General features: G+C 46.4%; 1 gene segment (V, D, J or C); it reads left to right on the plus strand.

Moving 5' to 3' along the window:
• The first annotated feature begins 3,252 nt into the window (after positions 1-3,252).
• LOC138265172 (immunoglobulin lambda variable 5-45-like) lies at positions 3,253-20,143 on the plus strand. The segment is given in 2 exon segments: positions 3,253-3,292; positions 19,815-20,143. Coding segments are annotated over 2 exon segments (369 nt in total).
• The last annotated feature ends 2,330 nt before the right edge of the window (positions 20,144-22,473 follow it).

Consider the following 22,473-nt stretch of genomic DNA (forward strand, 5'->3'; position numbering starts at 1 on the left):
TATGATGTTGGGGATATGTCCCAGGGCATAGAAGTCACCTTTCACTTTAGGCAAATCCTCCACCTCAGGGAAAACGATGTAGCTGCGCATGTGTTTCATCAGGGCAGACAACACTCTGGACAACACGTTGGAGAACATAGGCTGGGACATCCCTGATGCAATGGCCACTGTTGTTTAAAATGACCCACTTGCCAGGAAATGGAGTACTGACAGGACCTGCACTAGAGGTGGGATCCCTGTGGGATGGCGTATAGCTGAAATCAGGTCTGGCTCCAACTGGGCACACAGTTCCTGGATCGTGGCACGATTAAGCCTGTAGGTGAATATTACCTATCTCTCTTTCATTGTCGACAGATCCGCCAGCGGTCTGTACACCGGAGGATGCCGCCATCTCCTCACCTGCCCCAGCGGCCGTGCCCTATGGACGAGAACAGCGAGCACAGAGTCAGTCAACACTGAGGTAGTAAAAATAGATTTCATTGCACACATTTGTCAATCCGCTATGTGCCTGTCTCTGTGTGTATGCAAGGCCTAGATATGTGTGACACATTTACAAATAATGCCATGTGGCCACCTGAAATGGCGGCTGCTTGACCTGTAAGGTGGGACAAGGGGATATGAGTTAACTGAGCTGGCATTGTACACCATCGCAGTAGGCGGTCGAAGACTGCAGCACAATCCTGCATTGGTTAACATTGGACCCTATGTGTCTGAGGAGCCAATGACGATGTACGCCGGCGGTGACGGTACGCACCGCCGCGGACGTGACCGCCATTTTCTCTCTGTTCACTCACTTGATACCTGACCTTCGACAGCAGAGGACCTACACTGCAAGTGCTGCTATGACCTCAGTCTGGAAGCGACGATGGCCCATGTGTCTGGGGAAAGGGCCCCTGCCTTCACATCGGAGGAGTTGGAGAAGTTGGTGGATGGGGTCCTCCCCCAGGACACGCTACTCTACGGTCCTCCAGTCAAACAGGTGAGTACACTGTGAGCATGCTGTATGGGCAATGCCTGTTTGGAGTGGTGTGGATGGAAGATACGGGGGGATTGAGGCCTGCATGAGCGGACGGTGAGTGTATGTGCATCAGGGCAAGGGTGGGAACATGGGCCAATGACTGTGACAGTCCGGACGGTTAAAGTTTTTCCTTTTGCCCTGTACTATTCCTCTAGGTCAGTGCCCACCAGAAGAAGGATATTTGGCGTGCCATCGCCAAGGATGTCCGGACCCTGGGGGTCCACCACAGACAGAGCACCCACTGTCGTAAAAGATGGGAGGACATTTGCCGCTTGAGCAAGAAGACGGCAGAGGCCCAGCTGATGTTCCGGATGCTGGCGGTGGCGTATCAGGAGTTGTTTGGGTGCTTGAGGGCATCACAGCAGCCACAAGGGGATGAGTACAGTCACATTCATCTGACTCTGCGTGCATTCGGAGGTGTCTGGGTGGGGGAGGTGGTCAGTGGGTTACCCTAGGCCAGGGTGAGCTTTGTAGGCAAGGACCATTTGTGAGGCAGGCTATGTGGCACCCCAACCCCACCAGTGTTAAGAGCCATCTCCACCTAGTCAGGCTCCTGTGACTTCCATGTGTGCAGCAATCGGGCATAGGCATTGTTCCACATGTCCCTGTGATTAATTAGGGAACTCTAATTGCATGGGGTAGTGCAGAGGGCTAGTGTGTCTGTTGTGTCTGCCAATGGTAGCTGTATTGCATGCACTGAACATGTCTTTCTTCTCCCCCCCCCCCTTTTTGTGGTCTCACTGTTCTTGTGTGCATGAGCACCGCCCTCCCAGAAGCCCCTCAGCGTGTGTCCCGTGCTCGCTCACCCAGGAGGGTGGACATCTCCTTCGCCCCAGGCACCTTAGGCCCTGCCCCAGTCAGCCTTGCTGCCCTCAGTGAGGAGGCTATTGACCTCCTGAGATCCCTCACTGCTGGGCAATCTACCATTTTGAATGCCATCCAGGGTGTAGAGAGGCAGTTGCAACAAACAAATGCATACCTGGAGGGCATTCATTCTGGCCAGGCAGCCCAACAGAGAGCATCTCAGGCTCTGGCCTCAGCACTGATGGCAGCCATTGTTATTGTGTCCAGCCTCCCCCCTCCAACCTCCTCCACCCAGACCCAATCCCCTGTACCTTAGCCTATCCCAAGCACACCATCAGACCAGCATGCACACAGCTCAACACACAAGGGTGGCTCAAGCAAACATAAGCACCACACATCCCACAGGCACTCATACAAGCATCATACCCATGCAGACATACCAACATCCGCTGCCTCCACTGTGTCCCCCTCCTCCATGTCTCCCTCCTCCCTCCCAGTCTTGTCTCCACTCACACCTGCATGCACTACATCACCAGCACGCCCATCACCACACACAGCTCAAGTGCACTCACCACCCCCACTACCATTCACACATCCCCTGTGTCCTCTCCCAGTTTGTCTGTGAGCCATCCTCCCAAAATACACAAACACAGCCACACACCCACCCAACAGCCATCCACCTCACAACAGCCTCCAGCCCATGCACCTTCACCCAAAGTCAGCAAACGTGTACCTCCTACAACCACTACCTCTTCCTCCACTCCCAAACCCCCTCCATCTACCCGTCCCAGTGTCTAAAAAGCATTTCCTTTCAAATGTTGACCTCTTTCCTACACCTTTCCCCCCACCCGTCCCCTAGGGCCCGCCTTTCAAGGTCCCAACCCAGCACCTCAACCACCACATCATCGGGCACAGTGGTGCCAGCAATAGCAGGATTTTGGAGTGCGCCAACCTACAGGGCTGCCAGTGTCCCAAGGAGCGAGCCCAAGGACATTCCCCCACCTCCAAAACAGAAAAAAGTTGCCCACATCCCGGAGGGAGAATGCAAAAACACTTGCCACCAAGGGTTCAGGAAAAACTAAAGTTGAAAGTGGCAAGACAGCTGCGCCACCATCCAAGGTGGGGAAGGGCCAAAAAAACAAAGGCAGGTCCACGTAGATGGCAACCTGCACAGCGGACAAGACCGCCACCGGCATCACCACCTGCACCGCCGCCACAGACACCGCCGCCAGCACAGCAGACACTGTGCCCTTCACCAGCACCGCAGACACTGTGCCCTTCACCAGCACTGCAGTCAGTGAGCCTGCCACCAGCACCGCCGCTACTGACACTGCCGCCAGCACCACAGTCAGTGAGGTCACCGCCAGCACTGCCACTACTGACCCCGCCCCCGGCCCGCCACATCCTGAGCCAGTGCCACAACCGCGGACATGGCTAACATCCCCAGTGGTCAGTTGTACGAGTCTGGTGGTCAGTTCCAGGAGCCTGGGCAGCTTGCATGTTGCACCACCGTCAGTGGAGTGTCACATCCACTACCTCAGTCCTTGGCAGGATGAAGCACTCTGGGCACAAAGCCTCCTCAGAACCAGAGGAGTATTACATCCACTACCTCAGTCCATGGCAGGATGAAGCACTCTGGGCACCAAGCCCCCTCCAGAACCAGTGGAGAAAGGCATCCACTACCTCAGTCCTTGGCAGGATGAAGCACTCTGGGCACAAATCCCCCTCCAGAACCAGTGGAGTATCACATCCACTACCTCAGTCCTTGGCAGGATGAAGCACTCTGGGCACAAAGCCCCCTCCAGAACCAGTGGAGTATCACATCCACTACCTCAGTCCTTGGCAGGATGAAGCACTCTGGGCACCAAGCCCCCTCCAGAATCAGTGGAGAAAGGCATCCACTACCTCAATCCTTGGCAGGATGAAGCACTCTGGGCACCAAGCCCCCTCCAGAACCAGTGGAGAAAGGCATCCACTACCTCAGTCCTTGGCAGGATGAAGCACTCTGGGCACAAAGCCCCCTCTAGAACCAGTGGAGTATCACACCCACTACCTCAGTCCTTGGCAAGATGAAGCACTCTGGGCACAAAGCCCCCTCCAGAACCAGTGGAGACTGTTATCCACTTGAGAGACTGTGGCTTTGCACTCGCCTGGATAAAGCAGTGGGCAACCCACCCACTGGAGAGACTTGAGAGGCTGTGGCTTTGCACTCACCGGGATAAAGCAGTGGGCAAACCACCCACTGGAGAGACTTGAGAGACTGTGGCTTTGCACTCCCCAGGATGCAGCAGTGGGCACCCCACCCACTGGATAGACTTGAGAGACTGTGGCTTTGCACTCCCCAGGATAAAGCAGTGGGCAACCCACCCACTGGAGAGACTTGAGAGACTGTGGCTTTGCACTCCCCAGGATAAAGCAGTGGGCAAACTACCCACTGGAGAGACTTGAGAGACTGTGGCTTTGCACTCCCCAGGATGCAGCAGTGGGCAAACCACCCACTGGAGAGACTTGAGAGACTGTGGCTTTGCACTCCCCAGGATGCAGCAGTGGACAACCCACCCACTAGAGAGACTTGAGAGACTGTGGCTTTGCACTCCCCAGGATAAAGCAGTGGCAGCCCACCCACTGGAGAGACTTGAGAGACTGTGGCTTTGCACTCCCCAGGATAAAGTATTGGACAAAGCACCCAATGGAGAGACTTGAGAGACTGTGGCTTTGCACTCCCCAGGATGTAGCAGTGGGCATGGAGCCCCCTTGTGGAGCTGGCGTTGTGCACTCATCTGGCTGAGGTGCCCCCTTCACTTCCCCCTGAGGTGTCTGTTTCATTTCGATCTGATGCCCCAGCAGTGTTCTCTCCATTTCGAGTCGGGTATCGAGTGTGGGCCTCGCCCATGCATTTTGGGCCCAGTGGTCCACGGACTATGAATGGTGCAATAGCCGGACTTGAATTGTTGGTGTACATAATTGTTTATACTGTATATACATTTTTGACTAATGGATTTTTCTTGATTACATATGGTTACAATCATTTTCTTTTGTCATTGTGTTCTTCCAGGGGGGGTTCGGGTGTAAATGTAATATTGCAGCATGTATTGTGTGTATGTTGTTGTGGGTGAGGGTGGGGGTGGGGGTGTTGCGTGTTGCGTGTGTGTGTCACTCTCTTTTCCCTCCCCCTCCCCTGTGTTGTAGGAGCAGTACTCACCGTGGTCGTCGCCGCCGTCGTTCGTGCTCCTGGTAGAGGAGCAGGAAGACAATCGCAGGGAGTATTTGGAGTTCTGGCTCCATGGCGTCCTAGTTCCTCGTGGGGTGTGTGGAGGTGAGTGTTTCCCCTTCCAAGTCCCGTTTTCGCCGTGTTTTTATTCGTGTTGAATCCACCACGGAAAAGGTGGCGGATTGGCCTTTCATAATAGTGTGGGCAGTACATTGTGTTCCACCTGTTTGTTGGCGGTGACCGCCATGCTGTTTGTTTGTACCGCCGTGGCGGTCGGAGTGTTAAAGTGGCTGTCTATGTTGGCCGTTTCCGCCATGGTCATAATCCCAGTTTTTTTTACCGCCGGCCTGTTGGCGGTTTTACCGCCGCTTTAACACCAACCGCCAGGGTTGTAATGAGGGCCATAATAGTTTTTGTTTCTAAGAATGTAAATCAGAGGATGAATATAGAGGTTAAAAGAGCTAGAACAAAAAAGCTTTAGATCATTTTATCATTTGTTATTACAATAGCCTCAGTGATTTGAAACTGTCTCCTACAGACAGCATTGATCAAGAGTTACTTTTGGTTATTTCATCTCGATTTGTATCTGTGTAGCAGCCACAGATTTGTTTGCACCTCTGCCATGGGGCCATATTAATTAATTCCACTCTTCTTGACGTTAGTCAATGTTTTGCACAGTGGAACATTTCAGCAAAAGAAATATACTTTGAGACAAGACTGTTTATTTTAATTATCAATATTCGTCTTTTTTATTTAAACCGATACCATACAGATCACTAGATGGCAGTGTTGCACTGTATGCTGTAGAAACATTCTCACTTTTCAGCAATGGCACGCCCATTCAAGCTCTATGAAAGGCACGTCCTCATTGGTCTTCTCTTTAGTACAATGTGAAAAGTTTGTTTTAAAGACTCTTGCTTAAAAACTATGAAAAATATGCAAAGTGTAAAAGTGTTATACTCAATAGTGCTTTGCAGAAAATCAGAACTTTCTCAATTGTTGTAAACCAAATACATATAATTTTCAGTGCATTGTAGACAAGTGCCAAAGCAAGGATTCTACAATCCACCAAAATGTTCACTGAAGAACATAAAAGGAATAAGAACATCAGCAACACAAAGTAATAATATTAATAATGGTATTTATTGAATCTTTATTGCAGACAATAAACAGCAGTTCTGCAAACCCTCCCATGGATATTAAACTTTTTCACACCTCTTCTTCGGTCATGGCGACCATTGTGAGTGCATTTCTTTCATGAATGGTGGTTGAAGTTTGAGGTTTGGGTTACTAATTTAGCCTGAAAAAGAGTTTCATGGGTTCTGAACACGGACAAAGGCCACACAGGAGACAGTAAAAATGTTATGGATGGAAATGTCCGAATAAAAGTTAAGGACGCCGTGCTATGTGATTATTTTGTGCTCGGCTGTGGATTTTTCAAAGGACCTTATTTAGAGTTTGATGGAGAGGGAACACCAGGACACATTAATGGTGCTCCAACCCCACGATTACACCAATCTTTATTTAGAGTCAGGGAAGTGATGGGTCTACATTGGGGTAAACCTCTGACCCGCTGACACCTTATAGTGACAGCTGAAGACCTGGATCTTGGAATAACACTACGAGGAACACACACCTACACACCTGCCCAAGCGGCTGGATACCTTTACAGTGGTTAGTGCGCTACTCAGATTCACATACTATAATACGGCAGTTGCCTGCCCTAGTGAGGGAAGAGCGACCATCACTTATTTCCCATTCCTACGTCACTGTACTGGCATGGGAAATGCTGTGCGGCCCCCGTATTTCATGAGAAATCTTCCTGCACATCAGGGTATTTTTATTTTTGTTTAGATTAAATTAACTCCCGCTTTAGGAGTTTGTTATCTCTAAACGCAAAAGTTTTCTGAGTGGACACTCTAAACATAGTGCCCACTTGGCACACCTACCTAACAGTGCCAAGAAGGGATCCACCACATCTGCAAATCCCTTTCCACCTCAGGCATCCTTGCCAGCAAGGCAGGATCCCCCACGGAGGGAACAGTCTTCTGCCAAGGACTTGGAGGTCATAAACCCAACACCCTAGTGGTGTAACAATAGCCCCAGTAGTCCCTGCGGTATGGGGGTTGGGGTCAACATCCGAGGCTCCCTCAGGAGCGTGCAGTCACGCACTGCACACTGTCTGGCACTGTGCACGTATCCTGGCCTCAGACAGTGCTCGATTTGTAAATAAAAATGTGCTAGTGCCCAAAGCCCTCATCATAAACACCGGCGGCTGCAATTAAATGTGCGAACAGGGAATACTGAGGCAGCTTAGTCCATCTCGGGCCTCTTCAATCCATTTAAAGTCACTCCCTCCCCCTTCAGCTCACTCTTGCAGCTTTCTACTTTCTCCCTTTGAGACGCTTTTTTGTCTTTTTCTTCCTCGGTCTTTCTCATATGTGTCTTTTGCTCACAGTAAATGCTTGAGGCAGAAAAAAAGTGCAGTGCCTCAAAAATAAGTGCTGGTGCTCCATCCTGAAAACAACAAGCTCAAATTAAGCAGTGGCTTGAGAGCTCCTGACTGGGCGGGAGCCTACCTCCATGTACTTTGCAGGTGGGAGTGCAGAGGGCAGGGGGGCTCCTCAAGTTCTTTTAAACCACTGCCCCTAGTGTAGCAGCGAACCATGCATCACAGTGTAAATACCTCCATTTCTACCAAGCTTAAGCACATCAGTCCTTGCCAATACCTCCAGCACCAGACCAGTTTCAATCGTTAGTCATTTTGTCCTGAATGGTAACATGAGTAGTAACAATAAACACATTTCAATATCCTTAGGTCTCATCACTGAAGGTCTGCACCTGCACTCCTCCACCACCCTGAGGACCACCCCACCCCTCATCACACACACACACACACACACACACACACAGTCTGTGATGAAATAAACTAATGATTTGACCCCAAGAGGAAACAACCTTGCTACCTATCATTTCCTTTCATTGTTCAGAAGAGATATGAAGTGTAGTCTCATTAAATTACGTATAACATAATTTTAGCACTACAGCATGTTCAAAAAAGAAGGTTCTTTAACCATTTTTCACTAAACAAATGTTGCACAATGTCTTATTATATGATGTGCAACAGTATGGTCTTGAAGATCTTTTGCATAACAGATAGAAGTGAACTCCTATTGACCAGCCTTGAAACACCCCAAGAGGAGTGAAGCACAAGTTGGCTGTACCGTGACCAAAACAAAATGTCTATTTATGAATAAACAATACAACAGGCACACTTGGAAGGCAAGGAAAAGAAAAAAATACATTTTGAAAGGCTGAACATTTTGAAATCATGAAGATTTTTTCTACCTCTCTGAAGGTTAATGGATACATTGACAGTTTGAGAATGCAAGAAATGTATTGACTTAGATGTAGTTGTGTAAAGATTATGGTGGTCATTCCGACCCTGGCGGTTTCAAAGCGCCAGGGCCGGGGACCACGGAAGCACCGTCAACAGGCTGGCGGTGCTTCCAGGGCCATTCTGACCGCGGTCAGAAAAGGGGAACCGGCAGTTTCACGCCGGTTTTCCCCTGGCCCAGGGAATTCTCCATGGCGGCGCTGCTTGCAGCGCCGCCATGGGGATTCCGACCCCCTTCCCGCCAGCGTGTTCCTGGCGGTTTTTACCGCCAGGAACAGGATGGCGGGAACGGGTGTCGTGGGACCCCTGGGGACCCCTGCACTGCCCATGCCACTGGCATGGGCACTGCAGGGGGCCCCTAACAGGGCCCCACCATGATTTTCACTGTCTGCTATGCAGACAGTGAAAATTGCGACGGGTGCTAATGCACCCGTCACACCCCTGCAACTCCGCTGGCTCCATTCGGAGCCGGCTTCCTCGTTGCAGGGGCTTTCCCGCTGGGCCGGCGGGCGATCTTCTGGAGATCGCCCGCCGGCCCAGCGGGAAAGTCAAAATGACCCCCACGGTCATTTGACCGCGGTGCGGTCTTCTAGCGGTTTCCGCACGGCGGGCGGTGCCCGCCGCCCGCCGGGCTCAGAATGAGGGCCTATACATTTTGCTACAATCTTTATGTGATTGGTAAAATGTTTACGCTTATTATATACTTTGCAAAAAAACAGTTACAAGATGTCATGAATCATTAATGACCTCCACAATCACTAAAAATCTCCCTGCTGATAAGGGACATTTTTTTTCCATAAATATTAAAATGCCAATCATCTGTCAAGACATTGAAGTTGGTTGGTATTTCAGTTTTATCAAAAATGTTTCCATTTTTCCAGGGAAACCTCTTTTTTGTCAATGCGATCCACCAATATGGTGGGAATCCTTAAAACTGGAGGTGATCCTGCTTCTGGTGATCAGAAACAGAGTTTTGAGAAAACATCAAGCATTTCAAAAACATCAAATACAGCAAATTAACCACTCCATTCAGCAGGAGAGTGGTAAGGCTGTGGAATTAAGCCAGTGGTGCATTTTGCGTTTGTCAACTAATATTTACCATTTGCACATTACCAACTAAAGTGTTTGATTTTATCTGATCCTATTATTTTTTGTTTCTCTCACACTTTAGAGTTACACATATTTGCCTTCATTTGTGCTTTCCTAAAGGCTTAGATTTTGAATTATTTTGAAGTAGTTGTGCAGTTTTTAACAGGTATTTACCTCCCCTTGTGTGCTAGAAAAAAAACATTCTACAGCCTTTCCTTTTACTCTCAGTACCCCAGCAAGATTGTCGGATAGTGTACTTTACAAAATCCTCTAATGTTCTACTCAGATAAAGAGAAGTCAATGCCAATCTCCAGGTTAAAAGAATAATCAACAATTTGTCAGAAGACATATCCTGACATTTGACCTGTCTTTGAACGCACAGCAAATGCAACAGGATAAAAACGAAATCTTCATGCATCTTCACTGCTCATTTACCTTCCGAACTCCATCATGGTTATTGTGGGAGTACTGGAGGACCCCCAAACCCCTACTTCCAGTGCCTATGTTCGCAATGGACTAGAATGATGTCCACCATATTTTAAATAACCCCTTAGTGTTTCATTCAGTGCAGTACCATTGAGCATGGAATGGATTTGCAAAAGTTAAACCTGCAGAGGATCTATATACCTTTTATAGATTTGCTGGGTCTGAACACAGTGACAAATGATCTTGTTACACTGTGAAAATGCTCGGCTATGCACAGCAAAACTTTTCATCATCAAAGGGAAAGGAATGCAGGGGAAACTGCAAAGGCAAACGTGAAAATTCATAAAACTTTGTAGATAAGAATAAATAAATCATAGAACCCTAATCTGCAGTTGAAGATCTTCTGAAGCTCAGAAAACGAAATATGTCTGCAACGAACGTTGTTTAAACATGAGTCTAATTGTGTTCTTTAATAAATGTTGCCAAATCTGATATTTTTTTAAGTGTTGCTGGTGTGCAGTTATTTCCACAGACATCACCTTTGTGCATTCTCTCAATGTATTTTCATCAAAGCACAATATATTCATGGGCTTCTGTGGGGGATACCCAGAACATATTCATTTTGAGCACTGAGGCCCAGACTTATAGTGGCCTTGCACCATTCTAACACCACATTAGGGTAATTGTTTTACACTAATGTGGCACTGGAAGACCAAAAACACAGCGCCATACTTACAAAGTGGTGCAATGCTTGCATTGCACCTCGTTGTGACCCCTTGTGCCACATTATGCTTTTGCCAGGCTAGGCATAACGTATGCAAGGGGGGAGTTCTGGTTCTAGGGTGACTGTAAAAATGCCGCATAGAAATACAGACGTTAAAAAGAGGCTCCCATTGGTTATAATCGGCCTCTGGTTGCTATGCAGGATTAGCGTCATAATTATTTACGCTAATCCTGCAAAGCACCAGACTAGTGTAAAAACATTTTGACGCTCATCTCCCTGACTACCTCACAGTGCACCAAATTTAAATACAGCGCGCACATTGTGGCGTTAGGGGGGCACTAAGATGTACAAGAAAAGTTTCACTATTCTATGTGCAGTGCCACTTTTCCTAAATTTGTCCCTGAGTGTCTAAAGATTTTGAATTTTAAATGCAGAGTATTGAGTCTTCATCCTAGTTCCCTTTGTAGTGTTGCACTGAGTGGCATGCAGCAAAACCACCCTGAAGAGCACTTGTTGGATGCCTGGGGTGAGAGCGGACGGATTGGTTGAAGTAGGCTTGAGAGACTTGATAGTGGATTCTATGCATGGATTTCTGCTGACTATGAATTTTTATCATCATTCTGCCCTACAACTGTTCAGTGCAGCACATCGCCCTGAAGAGGCATACATTGGAGTTAGGGGTAGCAACAAAATAAGTGAATGGACATAAAAGGCTGGGTCATGAGGAGAAGTGTCTGACAGTCAACTTACATATTTAGGGCCTGATTTATACTTTTTTAGTGCTGCATTTGCGTCATTTTTTTACATCAAAGCAGCACAAACTTACAAAATTCAATTATATTTTGTAAGTTTACGCTGCTTTTGCAGCAAAAAATGGTGCAAATGCTGCACTAAAAAGTATAAATCAGGCCCTTACTTTTAAAAACTCTGCAACAAAGACATTGGCAATGAGGCCAAATCTGATAGAAAATCCATTTTGGCGTACGTAATTCACCACAAACTGGATCTAACATATCTAATAGGTTATTAAACCTTCTGCAGAGATCTTTGTTTACCCACTAACATTTAGGCTATAATACCAGTAAGATAACTGTGTTGGTGAAAGCAGTTGCTGGAGAAATGTTGTAGTCTTGCTCTAGGCATTACTCATCTTAATGCAGCATATAACATTAATAAGTCTGCTGCAAAGCATGTGTAAATGTGTAACATACAGGTCACAGATTTGTAGACTGCTCAGTGGGTTAGTAATTTTGATGTAGAAATTCTTGTGTTACACTCAGGTCTTAAGTTTTAATAATTGTAAATGTTATAAGTACATAACAGGAAGCAATTATATGAATCTAAAAGTAACTGGTAACTGTCATGCCCCATTTCTTGTAAATAGCAGTCTTATGTTTACAGATGTTATTGTTGTAATGGAAGATAACTTAAAGCAAATACTTAAACCAAGTTGTTAATATTCAACCAATGGTACACTCCCGGTGTCTCCTTAGAATGCAGAGACGAATGGACCGGCCAGGAGCTTACCTTGGAATGTTGATGTTAGTTGGTTGGTGTCGGTTGGAGCGGTGGATGGCGTGTGAGGAGTTCTGTTGAATAAACAATCTCATCCCACTTGTTGCTGTTGACATTGTTTACAACAGTAAAATAGTTCAGTAAGTTATAAACCAGAGTCTAAAAGAATATTCAAACAGTAAGATTTAAGTGTACAGCCTTGCTGCTTTTTCTTTCATTTTTAGTTAGATTAAGTTTAGCAAAGGAGTTTTCTTTGGGTACTATAAGAGACTTATTAGTGCTATAAAATACTAATTAGTGCAATTATTCATGTATTCATATATATTTGACTTTCTTATAGTAGATGCAGAGCTCTTACATACAAATATACAGTGTTTGAAAAACCCCAAAACCTGCCTTCCGATGAGACTTTAGCGAAAGCACATGTGATGGAGCTCATTTGCAAGCTCCCTGCGCCACTATAGCGTAATTGTTTTTATGCTTTGGCAGCGCAGGACAGTCAACACACTCCATGCCATATTTACAAACTGGCGCAATGGGACCATTGTTCCAGTTTGTAAACCTTGGTGCCACGTTATACCTGCGCCAGGTATAATGTATGCAAGGGAGATGTTCCCCTACTAGGAGGCCCGCAGGAATGAATCATTGAAATCTACAAGATTTCTCTACATCAATCTAGCATAATTTTTTAACGCCTGCTCAGGGTTAGGCATTGAAGTGACGCTAGGTTGTTGCAAATGGTCCTCTACGAACTTTGCTAGATTAGCTTGAAAATATTTGATAATTGTCCAGCAAAGCCCCACAACTGCATCAGAAATTCTGACGTAGCTGTGCTAACAAGGACTATGGTGCACTGTATTATAAATACAACACTACCATGGTGTCATTAGGGGGAGCAGGGCGGTGCAAGCAAACTGATGCATTGTGATCGATGCGTCAGTTTGTCGTAAATGGAGCCCTAAATCTCTTTCTTTCCCAGGTGGCTTGACATTCAAGTACTTAAGCTCCTGCTAGCCCAAGTCAAGATGAAACTGGGACAAAAGGAGTGCAGATGGCCCTTTAAGTGAGGCATTTCTGTTGGGTCTAGCAGGGAGTGAATATATGATACCTCTCTCACCCCCTCCAGACTGTTATTCAGGACACAAAGCAATACAGAGCTACTGATTTTGTCTCTTTGTCTGCAAATTGAACCAGGAAAAAGTAATGACATTTCAATCAGGCTGGCCCAGATCCGGAGCAATAGACGTATCTGGAACTGGATGAATCTCTCTTTTTGCTATCACTGATGCAAATAGTAGAATGTAAGTTTGTGTATTGAATCTTATCCTCAATGGGTTCATGACTTCCGAGAATATAGCACCATTCTTAACAAATAGAAAGGGCCTGATTCCCAAAGGTAAACGTACACTATTTTGCAAGTTTATTATTGTTTGCTATTCACAAAGGAATTTATGAGGAGTAGCTTTATGAGTGTTGAGTCTCTGCACATAAACACATAGGACAGTCCTATTATGTCATGTGCGGACACTCCGCATTTGTAAAGATACTACTCTTAAATATCTTTGTGACTAGTAAACAATCATAAACTTACACAAAAGCATAAGTTTAAATTTGTGAATCTGTCCCTAGCTGTTCAAATGCTTTTTTTTCTTTTAGAGTTAGATTAGGAAGTTTCCAGTGAAGAAAGTTTTAGGTCAGACAGATAGTTTTCCTTAGTTCTTAATTGCTCACTTGAGCTATTTAGTGCTTTCCTCTTACTTGTGTTAGGCTCATGTTAATTAAATTGCATTCAGCATTTCCTTGTTGATCTACAAGGCTCAGTACTTCCGTAAACCATGTTCCATTTGCTGAAACTATTTGAAATGTAATGGTGTTGAAGACAAGGAGTGTTTTTCATGTCTTATACTAAAAAAGACCACTTAGTGACAGTCACACTGTTAACGCAAAAAGCACCCTTCAGCTATGAGAAAGTTGTTGAAATTAATATGTAAATCTGCTATGTGTTTTCAGGGGCCATTGTCACGTGATCTTGCACAGTCTTGCTTTCCTCTGTGCTCTTACGTGGACTGTTGTGCAAGTGTTTTCCTCTGCTTATGGGACCCACCAAATTGGGTAGACTAAGAAAATAAAGTGATTGGTCCCTGGGACTCCTTAATTATAAATAGGGCTTCCGGTTTTATGGTATTTATTTTTTTAACATTTCTGCCTTTATTCATCTATATTTATTTTGTTGCTATTTGATTAGTATTTATTCATTTTTATTTTATGTTTTGTGATTAAATGGAGTGGAAAAATTGTATATTTTTACGTTTATTTAATTGATAAGCACACACCAATACTTTGATGCCTGTCGTATTTAGCAAATTATGAAGCCAATTATAAAAAGGTTTCCACTGACATGTAAATATTAGCATTATATACAAATATATGTTAACAAATGCCTTTATCTAGGGGAATTTCATCTTGTTTTTAAATCCCTATGGTGTCTATCTGCTTAGCAGTTGGTCTGGAGTTCATGAAGGACAACAAGGAGAGTCACTCACAAGAAGCCCATTTTTCTGTATTGTTCCGCTTTTTAAAATAAATATAGACAAGACAACAATTGTTTTCTGTCTGTATTCATCTGTAAAAATCAGTAAAAGCAGAAAACTGGAATCCTTAATTATGAATACTGTCTGCTGCTATTTAACTCTAAAGACCATTTTTTTCACCTGCCTATTTTCTTGTTTTTGTACAGTAAACTAATAGACTAATGTTCAGCCTGTTTCAAATTGTACAATTTTAGGTCTTACCTGCCAGACAGCACAAGCTGTCTATAAGCGAAAATACCTATTGTCAGCTTACAGTGGGCTTAGGTGCCACTCATTACTTATTATTGGTTGAATTACCTGTCACTCTCATTTGCTAATTTCTTTTATCAGTTACCTTGGTTGGGTTTTACTTCCTCTTCTTGTGTTGTCCCTTCCCTGGAGCATATATGCATTACTTGTTCTCTTCTACTGCTCATTTTAGAGGCACTATTTTTTTCAGGGTTAGCCTGCACAGTGTTTGCTGTGCTTGCAAAGTCTTATGTTACTAAAAAAAAATATCTAAAGGGACTTAAAATCCGTCTCTACTTTGCCCCTTAATTACCTGAACTTTCTGTTTGTCATCAAAACGCAACTCCAACATTGCTTTAATTTACTTGCTTTGTATTGGCTAGCAGGTCACTTCTGTCTCGTCTGCTCTTCTGTTCTCCTTTCAGTTCTGCTTTTGCATTTGTATGGAGCGTGGCCGAAGTACATCTTCCGGTTTTTAGTGATTGGTTCCGTGTTAGGATTTGTACACGAAAAGTTGAACTGAACCCAAGTCAATTTGCGTTTAAATATGTGTAACATGTTGGCCATCTTGCAATTAAGCATCAAGTGCAGATTTAAAGCAAGCAGCGAGTAGGCTCATTATCTTGTGGTTTTTTTTTATATCTTAATAATTTGATTTCCTGATAAATAACTGTATTAAATATTACAATTATTTGTGTCTTCATTTCTTAAATTACCACTCACTCAATTTTAACGAAAAGTCATGTGTATCACTGTGCAACGTTTTATTTCAAACTGTTATTCTCTCAGTGACTTATTAACAGGCACTCACAAGTGAAGTTATCTTGCAGGCACTAGGGTCATGGTGTGAATGGTCCAGCAGGTGCAGTGGCACCAGTGCTAAAAGTTGTCAGAACTCCTCTAAACGCCAGATATTTCCATATTTTACTACTAAACAGGCAATCAAGTGCAGTTACCTTGTAGGCACTAGGATCATGATTTCTATTATGCAGCAGGTGCAGTGACACTGGGGCCAAAACCTCTAGGAACCTCTCTAACCACCAACTATTGACTTTTAGTACTAAACAGGCAGTCACAAGTGGAGTTATCTTGCAGGCACTAGGTTCATGATTTGAATGGTGCAGCAGGTGCAGTGGCACTGGGCCCAAAAGTTGTCAGAACCTCTCTAAACACCAAATATTGGTATATTCTACTTCAAAGCAGGCAGTCACAAGTGCAGTTAACTTGCAGGTACTAGGGTCATGATTTTATTGGTGCAGCAGGTGCAGTGACACTGGGACAAAAAGCTCTTGAAACCCCTCTAAACACCAAATATGGCTATATTTTGCTACTAAACAGGCAGTCACAAGTGCAGTTGCCTTGCAGGGAATATGGTCATGATTTGAATGGTGCAGCAGGTGCAGTGACATCAGAGCCAACATTTGTCATAACCTCTCTAAGCACCAAATATTGCAATATTTTGCTATTAAACAGGCAGTCACAAGTGCAGTTACCTTTCAGGCATTAGGTTCATAATTTGAATGGTGCAGCAGGTGCAGTGGCGCCAGTGCCATAAGGTGTCAGAACCCTTCCAAACACAGATTATTGCTATATTTTACTAATAAACAGGCATTCAGAAGTGCAGTTACCATGCAGGCACTAGGGTCATGATTTTAGTGGTGCAGCGGGTGCAGTGACACCATGGCCAAAAGCTCAAGGAACCTCTCAAAACACCAAAAATTAATATATTTTACTACTAAGCAGGCAGTCACATCTGCAATTATCTTGCAGGCACTTGGGTCATGATTTCAATGGTGCAGCAGATGCAGTGGCACTACGCCCAAAATTTGGCAGAAGTCCTCTAAACACCACATATTGCTAAATGTTACTACAAAACAGGCAGACACAAGCGCAGTCATTTTGCAGGCACTAGGGTCCTGATTTTGTGGTGCAGCAGCTGCAGTGGCACCTGGCCCAAAAGTTGTCAGAACTCTCTAAACACCAAATAGTACTAAATGTTACTACTAAACAGGCAGTTACAAGTGCATATATCTTGCAGGCAGTAGGGTCATGATATGAATGGTGCAGCAGGTGTAGTGGCACCAGAGTCACAAGACTATTGCCAAATTCTAATACCAAACAGGCAGTCAAAAGTGCAGTCACCTTGCAGGCACTAGGGTCATGAATTGTGGTGGTGCAGCAGGTTCAGTGACACCAGAACAAAAAGCTCTAAGAACCTCTCTAAATACCAAATATTTCTACATTGTACTACTAAACAGGCAGTCACAAGTGTAGTTACCTTGCAGGCACTAGGGTGTTGATTTGAATGGTGCAGCAGGTGTGGTGGCACCAGGCCCAAACGCTGTCAGAACTCCTCTAAACATCAAATATTGCTATATTTTACTACTAAATAGGCAGTCACAAGTGCAGCAATCTTGCAGGCACAAGGGATGTGGTTTAAATGATGCAGCGGGTGCAGTGGCACCGGTGCCACAAGTGTCAAAACCCATATAAACACAGTTTATTGCTAAATTGTATTGCTAGTCACAAGTGTGGTTATCTTGTAAGCACTAGGCTCATGTTTTCAATTGTGCAACACGTGCAGCGGTGCCTTATTAACTGCACATTACTATACTGTAATACAATGCCATATTAAACAAGGTACAAAAAACGTGTTTGAAAACGTGAAATACTAATTCAACATACATCACAACATAAACAACTATTAATGATGTATAAATTTAAAACACAAATTATTATAATCTTTTTCTAATATTTATAACCCAGTTAGTAAGATAGAATGCAAATAAAAAAAATAAAAAAGCACAACCTATTGGCTTTGCCAATGCTGTTTCTCTCGCCACAGCAGACTGGCTTCCAGGTGTTTTTAGTATGGAGGCTACTTTTGCTTCTGGGGACTTATGGGCCATGTTTCTACTTTCTAAATAAACATTGCAAAAACAAATGGATTCAAAGCGTAATTTAAAACCTTTGCTTTTGCATTTTTTATTAACAACAAACGCCCAGTAGCCAGTCCGGCCTCTGTCTTGATGGTGTTCTTCTCCCCCACTCCTCTCCGTGGAGCAATCACCCTTATGTGATACCCCTTGTGTTTCCTTCTTGGCCATTTACTTTTCTGGTCATTATTCTCTCTCCCTTGTTTAATCCCCACTCCATATTTCTCCACATTGCTCTCTTCTCGTTTGCTGCCTCCCCCCTTCCCGGTCCCCTGGTGTTGCTTACCCCAGTCCTCCTGCTGCTCTTCCCCATCCCACCCTCTGTAATTCCATGTTCCTCCACCTTCTGTTTTGCTACGCCCCCCATATTCCACTTGTGCATTTCTTTGTCTTCTTAATTACTGGTCCAACTTAGATCACTAAACAAAAAGAATGGCCCAGAGTCATTTTGTCGGTGCGCGCATGCTTGGTGCGCATGTCTACAAAGTTCTGCTGGAAGCCGTGACATCGTCTTTTTTCTCTTTCATCCCTGCTGTTCAGCGATCCTGGTGCTCTACACATGGCTAAACCCATTGGCAAAGTCAGATACACCCAAGGCGAGACCTATTGTCAGTGCCGGTTCCTTTAAGTACGTTTCCGAACTAGAATTATGATAAACGTGGTCCATGGATGTCCTGGTTCAATGCTTTTGGAACAGAGGACACCAAATGGGCCCAAATCACGGACTAGGAGCACTAGTGCATCATCCTTCTGTGCACAAGAGAACCGGCCAGGGCTGCGCCAAGCGTTCGTTTAAGAGCAGACACAAAAGGTGCAGTTGTCACCATTCCTGGAGCTGAGCTCTTCTTCAGAGATACAAAGTTTGAAAAGGCTTATATCTCTTCATTTAGCATATCACATTCCTTATCTAGTCAATACAAACCTTTCTTGATTACAGATTATAACATGACCCAGTAAAGTTTCACTCCCCGTCATCAGTTACTCAACCCCTGCCCAATACAAAGGTCCAAGGATGAAAGGTCAGACGTTATTAGTTGCGATAACAATGTATTTTCAACCTTTAGCTTTCGAAACAGTGAAACTATCGAATGAACATATAAAATGGAATTATCTGAACGGTCTGCAGAATCTGAAAATGCCTGAGGAGGATTATAGAAATCAGGAACACTAATATTTGTGTCAGGTTTTTCAAGCTGCTTGCGTATTTTAGAATGTTTACCTCAATTATAACATTGTGTAGCAGCGAGCAACTTATGAAATATTTTTGTGAACACTATGAAGGCTTTATTATACAGCGTCTCTGGTGTTATAGTTAAAGGACAGGGCCGAACCCTCCATTTTTCACTCCACAGCAGCGGAGTCAAAGACAAACAGCAGAGGGTGACTATTTAAACACAAATATCTGAATAAAACACGAGAGGGAACTTGTAAGGAGCCGAAGAACAGAAGCGGTCGATGCTTATGATTTAATGTTATTGTTCCCACACTTGCACCACTGTTTACTTCCATTTATTTATTTTATTATTTTAACCCTTGCTCCCTTTACAGTGTTAGGCACGTATTAGTAGTGTTCAGGACTAAAGGAAGAGTGGGACATTTGCCTAGGGGTGGAGCCTCAGCCCTGCAGAGGTGCTTAAGGGAGCCTTGGAGGGTCCCACCCAGAGATCTGTCTGCACCAGAGATCACAGCCCGGTTCTCCCCCATCATGTCCTGGGCTCCTCTCCTCGTCTTCAGTGCACCCTGTGCAGGTGATGTGGCAAAGATTTACTTTTCATGTCTGTGCACATAACAAAAGCAACACCACACACTATTGTTTGATCTCCACAGAGATGGTGTTTGACATAATTTTGTGATAAATCCATCTTCTCGTTCCAGGTGCTGCTGCCCAGTATGTGCTGGACCAGCCAGACTCACTGTCGGTGACCCCGGGACAGACGGCCAGACTGCCCTGTGTTATAAGCAGCGGGTTCCACATCGGGGGCCACACCATCTTCTGGTACCAACATAGGCGTGGGAGCCCCCCCAATTACCTGCTGTATTACACTTCTGACTTAGTAAGAATTTCTAAAACTCCAGCCCGGTTCTCAGCCACCAAGGACCCCTCCAGTAACACCTGCCACCTGCTCATCACCGGGGCCCTGGGGGAGGACGACGCCGATTATTACTGCGCCGGATATCATGGAAGTGGCAGCTCTTATCAGTAACACAGTGACTGAGGGTGAAGAGGAACCGAGACAAAAACCTCCCCTTATTTATTACCCACAGAAATAATGAAAAAAGAAAACTAAAAGATCGAGACATCATTGCCTTTAAAACGTCCGCTCTCTCTTGCAGAACTAGCAGCTTTGGAATCATTTTCCTCATGTGATGCTCTAAAGATGGAGGGGGATTGAAAGGGCAGACTCTGGAGAGGGGGTGGGTCTCTCAGTGCCTGAGCAGCAGCGTCTACATTTCACAGAACTCGCAGGAGCCAAAGTGCAGTGCATTCAGGTCTGGCCTGACAATCTACTGGTTATGGGTTTCCAACTCACCACAAAGTGAAGTCTCTTTAGAATGGAGGGGGCCAGCGGAGAGAGAGAGACTCGTTCTACAGTAGTCTCTCCGCGGGCACGTTCGGGAGGACAGAATGTGGCGCAGGGTCGCCGGATTGGACGAAGGTAAGTGGGGGTGGGTTTTTAACGAGGGCTTATAAGGGGGTGGGAGGGTGGGTCGGCCTCTTTTCTGCGCCGACCGTACTAGGAGGGGCGGAGGTTTGAGGTCTGTGGATCCGGCGAGTGAGAGGGTACATAGAGTTAAGGGTGGGCCGGCAGGTTTTAATTTTTCCTCCGATTGTGGTTTCCTTTGATTTGAAACACGAGGCTCTGCGGCCTCAGCGCTTTAACAGCAGGTGCCTCAGCGGTGTCGGCTGGCGCGCGAGGCCAGACGGGCCCGCAACGGTTTTTCCAATTCTTGGTATTTTGAAGCGCGAGGCTCGGCGGCCTCAGCACTTTAGGGACAGGGTCCCAGAGGTGTCATTTTACAGGTGAGGCCAGGCGGGTATCACAAGTGTTTTAATTTTGGCAATTATTGAAGCGCAAGGCTCGTCGGCCTCAGAGCGTTAAAAGCAGGTGCCCCAGGGGCATCGGCTTGCGTGCTGGGCCAGGCGGGCCCCGCAGTCGTTATTCCGGTTTCAGTATTTTTGTAGCACGAGGCTCGGTGGCTTCAGCGCTTTAGTGGCAGGGCCCCAGGGGGTCAGTTTGCGCACAGGAGCTGGAGGGCCACGCAACTGTTTTATATTCACGCGGCTCTCGCCGCTCGGACCGCTCAGTGCCATGGCAATCAGCCATGACGCTGAGGTGGTAAAGGCCGTGGGAATGACACGGCCGACGCGGGCTGCGTCGAGCCGGGTAGTGGCTGCAATTGCCGCATGCGAGTCCCAGGACTCAGATGGAGACAGGGAGGTGGGGGGGGGGGCCAGGAACAGGAATCAGACACAGGGGTGGGGGTGCTTAACGCGCCCAGCCCTTTCATTTTCAATGGGGAGACTCAGGGCACACAGGTGTCAGGTCCAGGGGTCATAGGAGAGGGTAGCTCAGGCACAATATTGGAGGGGCCCCCAGGGGCAGAAGGGGACATTGCAAAGGGCGGGGTCCCTGTTTTACAGGCATAGGGGGATGAGCAGCCCTTGCCTTGGCCCAGTGGTGGGTGGGCCCCCGTAGAACCTGTCCTGCCCAAGGGGGGGCCCAACAGCTCGGGGGCCCAGGGGCCCCAGCCAAAAAGCGAGGGAAGTACATGGGAATAACCAGGGGGGGGCGGCCAGAACCAGGGCAGCCCCGAGACAGGCCAGATCAGCAAAGCCCAAGGTAGGCGGGGAGGCAGGGGCTCTTGGGGCCCCAGACCCTTTCGTGCAGGGAGGCTGGGATCATGCGGAGACATGGGACCTGGAAGCCAGGATTCAAGAGCAGTGCAGGGTTGTGGCAGAAACTGAGGCCAGGTGGGCTCAGTTGTGCAAGGACCGGGAAGAATCGGGTACACGGGGTGATGCAATCAAAAGGGCTAGAGAGGTCCCGAACGCTAGGGGGTCACAGCCACCTAGTTCAGGTGCGGGGAGTTGGGTCTGGGTACCACAGGCTGAGGTGGGACGGGGTCAAGAGGCTAATGCAGCCAAAGGGCCAGTTGGCACCGGAAGCCCCAGTGGCGCACACGGCCACGTGGGAAGAAGTAAGTCAATGCCAACAGCTGAGGTTGGCAGAAGAAGGGCGATGCCCACGGGGCGCAACACAGCCAAACACGTTGGTCCGAAGCACTAGAGGGGTCTGCGGCGGCCTTCTCTACACCGCTGGAGCGTGGGTACCACAATTATGGTTTGCGCCATGTGGGTCAGGAAACAACAGCTGCAATGCCAACAAAGCCACGGGGTATGTTGAAAACAGGTGTGAGTGGGTAGGCGATGAAGAGTTGGAATTGGATTATGAGGAAGACGGGGATGATTGGGAAGACAGAGAGATTCGAGATGAGGAGGTGAGCGGTGTGAAGAAGGGGGGGGCAAGGGCGC

Source organism: Pleurodeles waltl, chromosome 11 (assembly GCF_031143425.1).
Source record: "Pleurodeles waltl isolate 20211129_DDA chromosome 11, aPleWal1.hap1.20221129, whole genome shotgun sequence".
In the NCBI taxonomy this organism is placed as follows: domain Eukaryota; kingdom Metazoa; phylum Chordata; class Amphibia; order Caudata; family Salamandridae; genus Pleurodeles; species Pleurodeles waltl.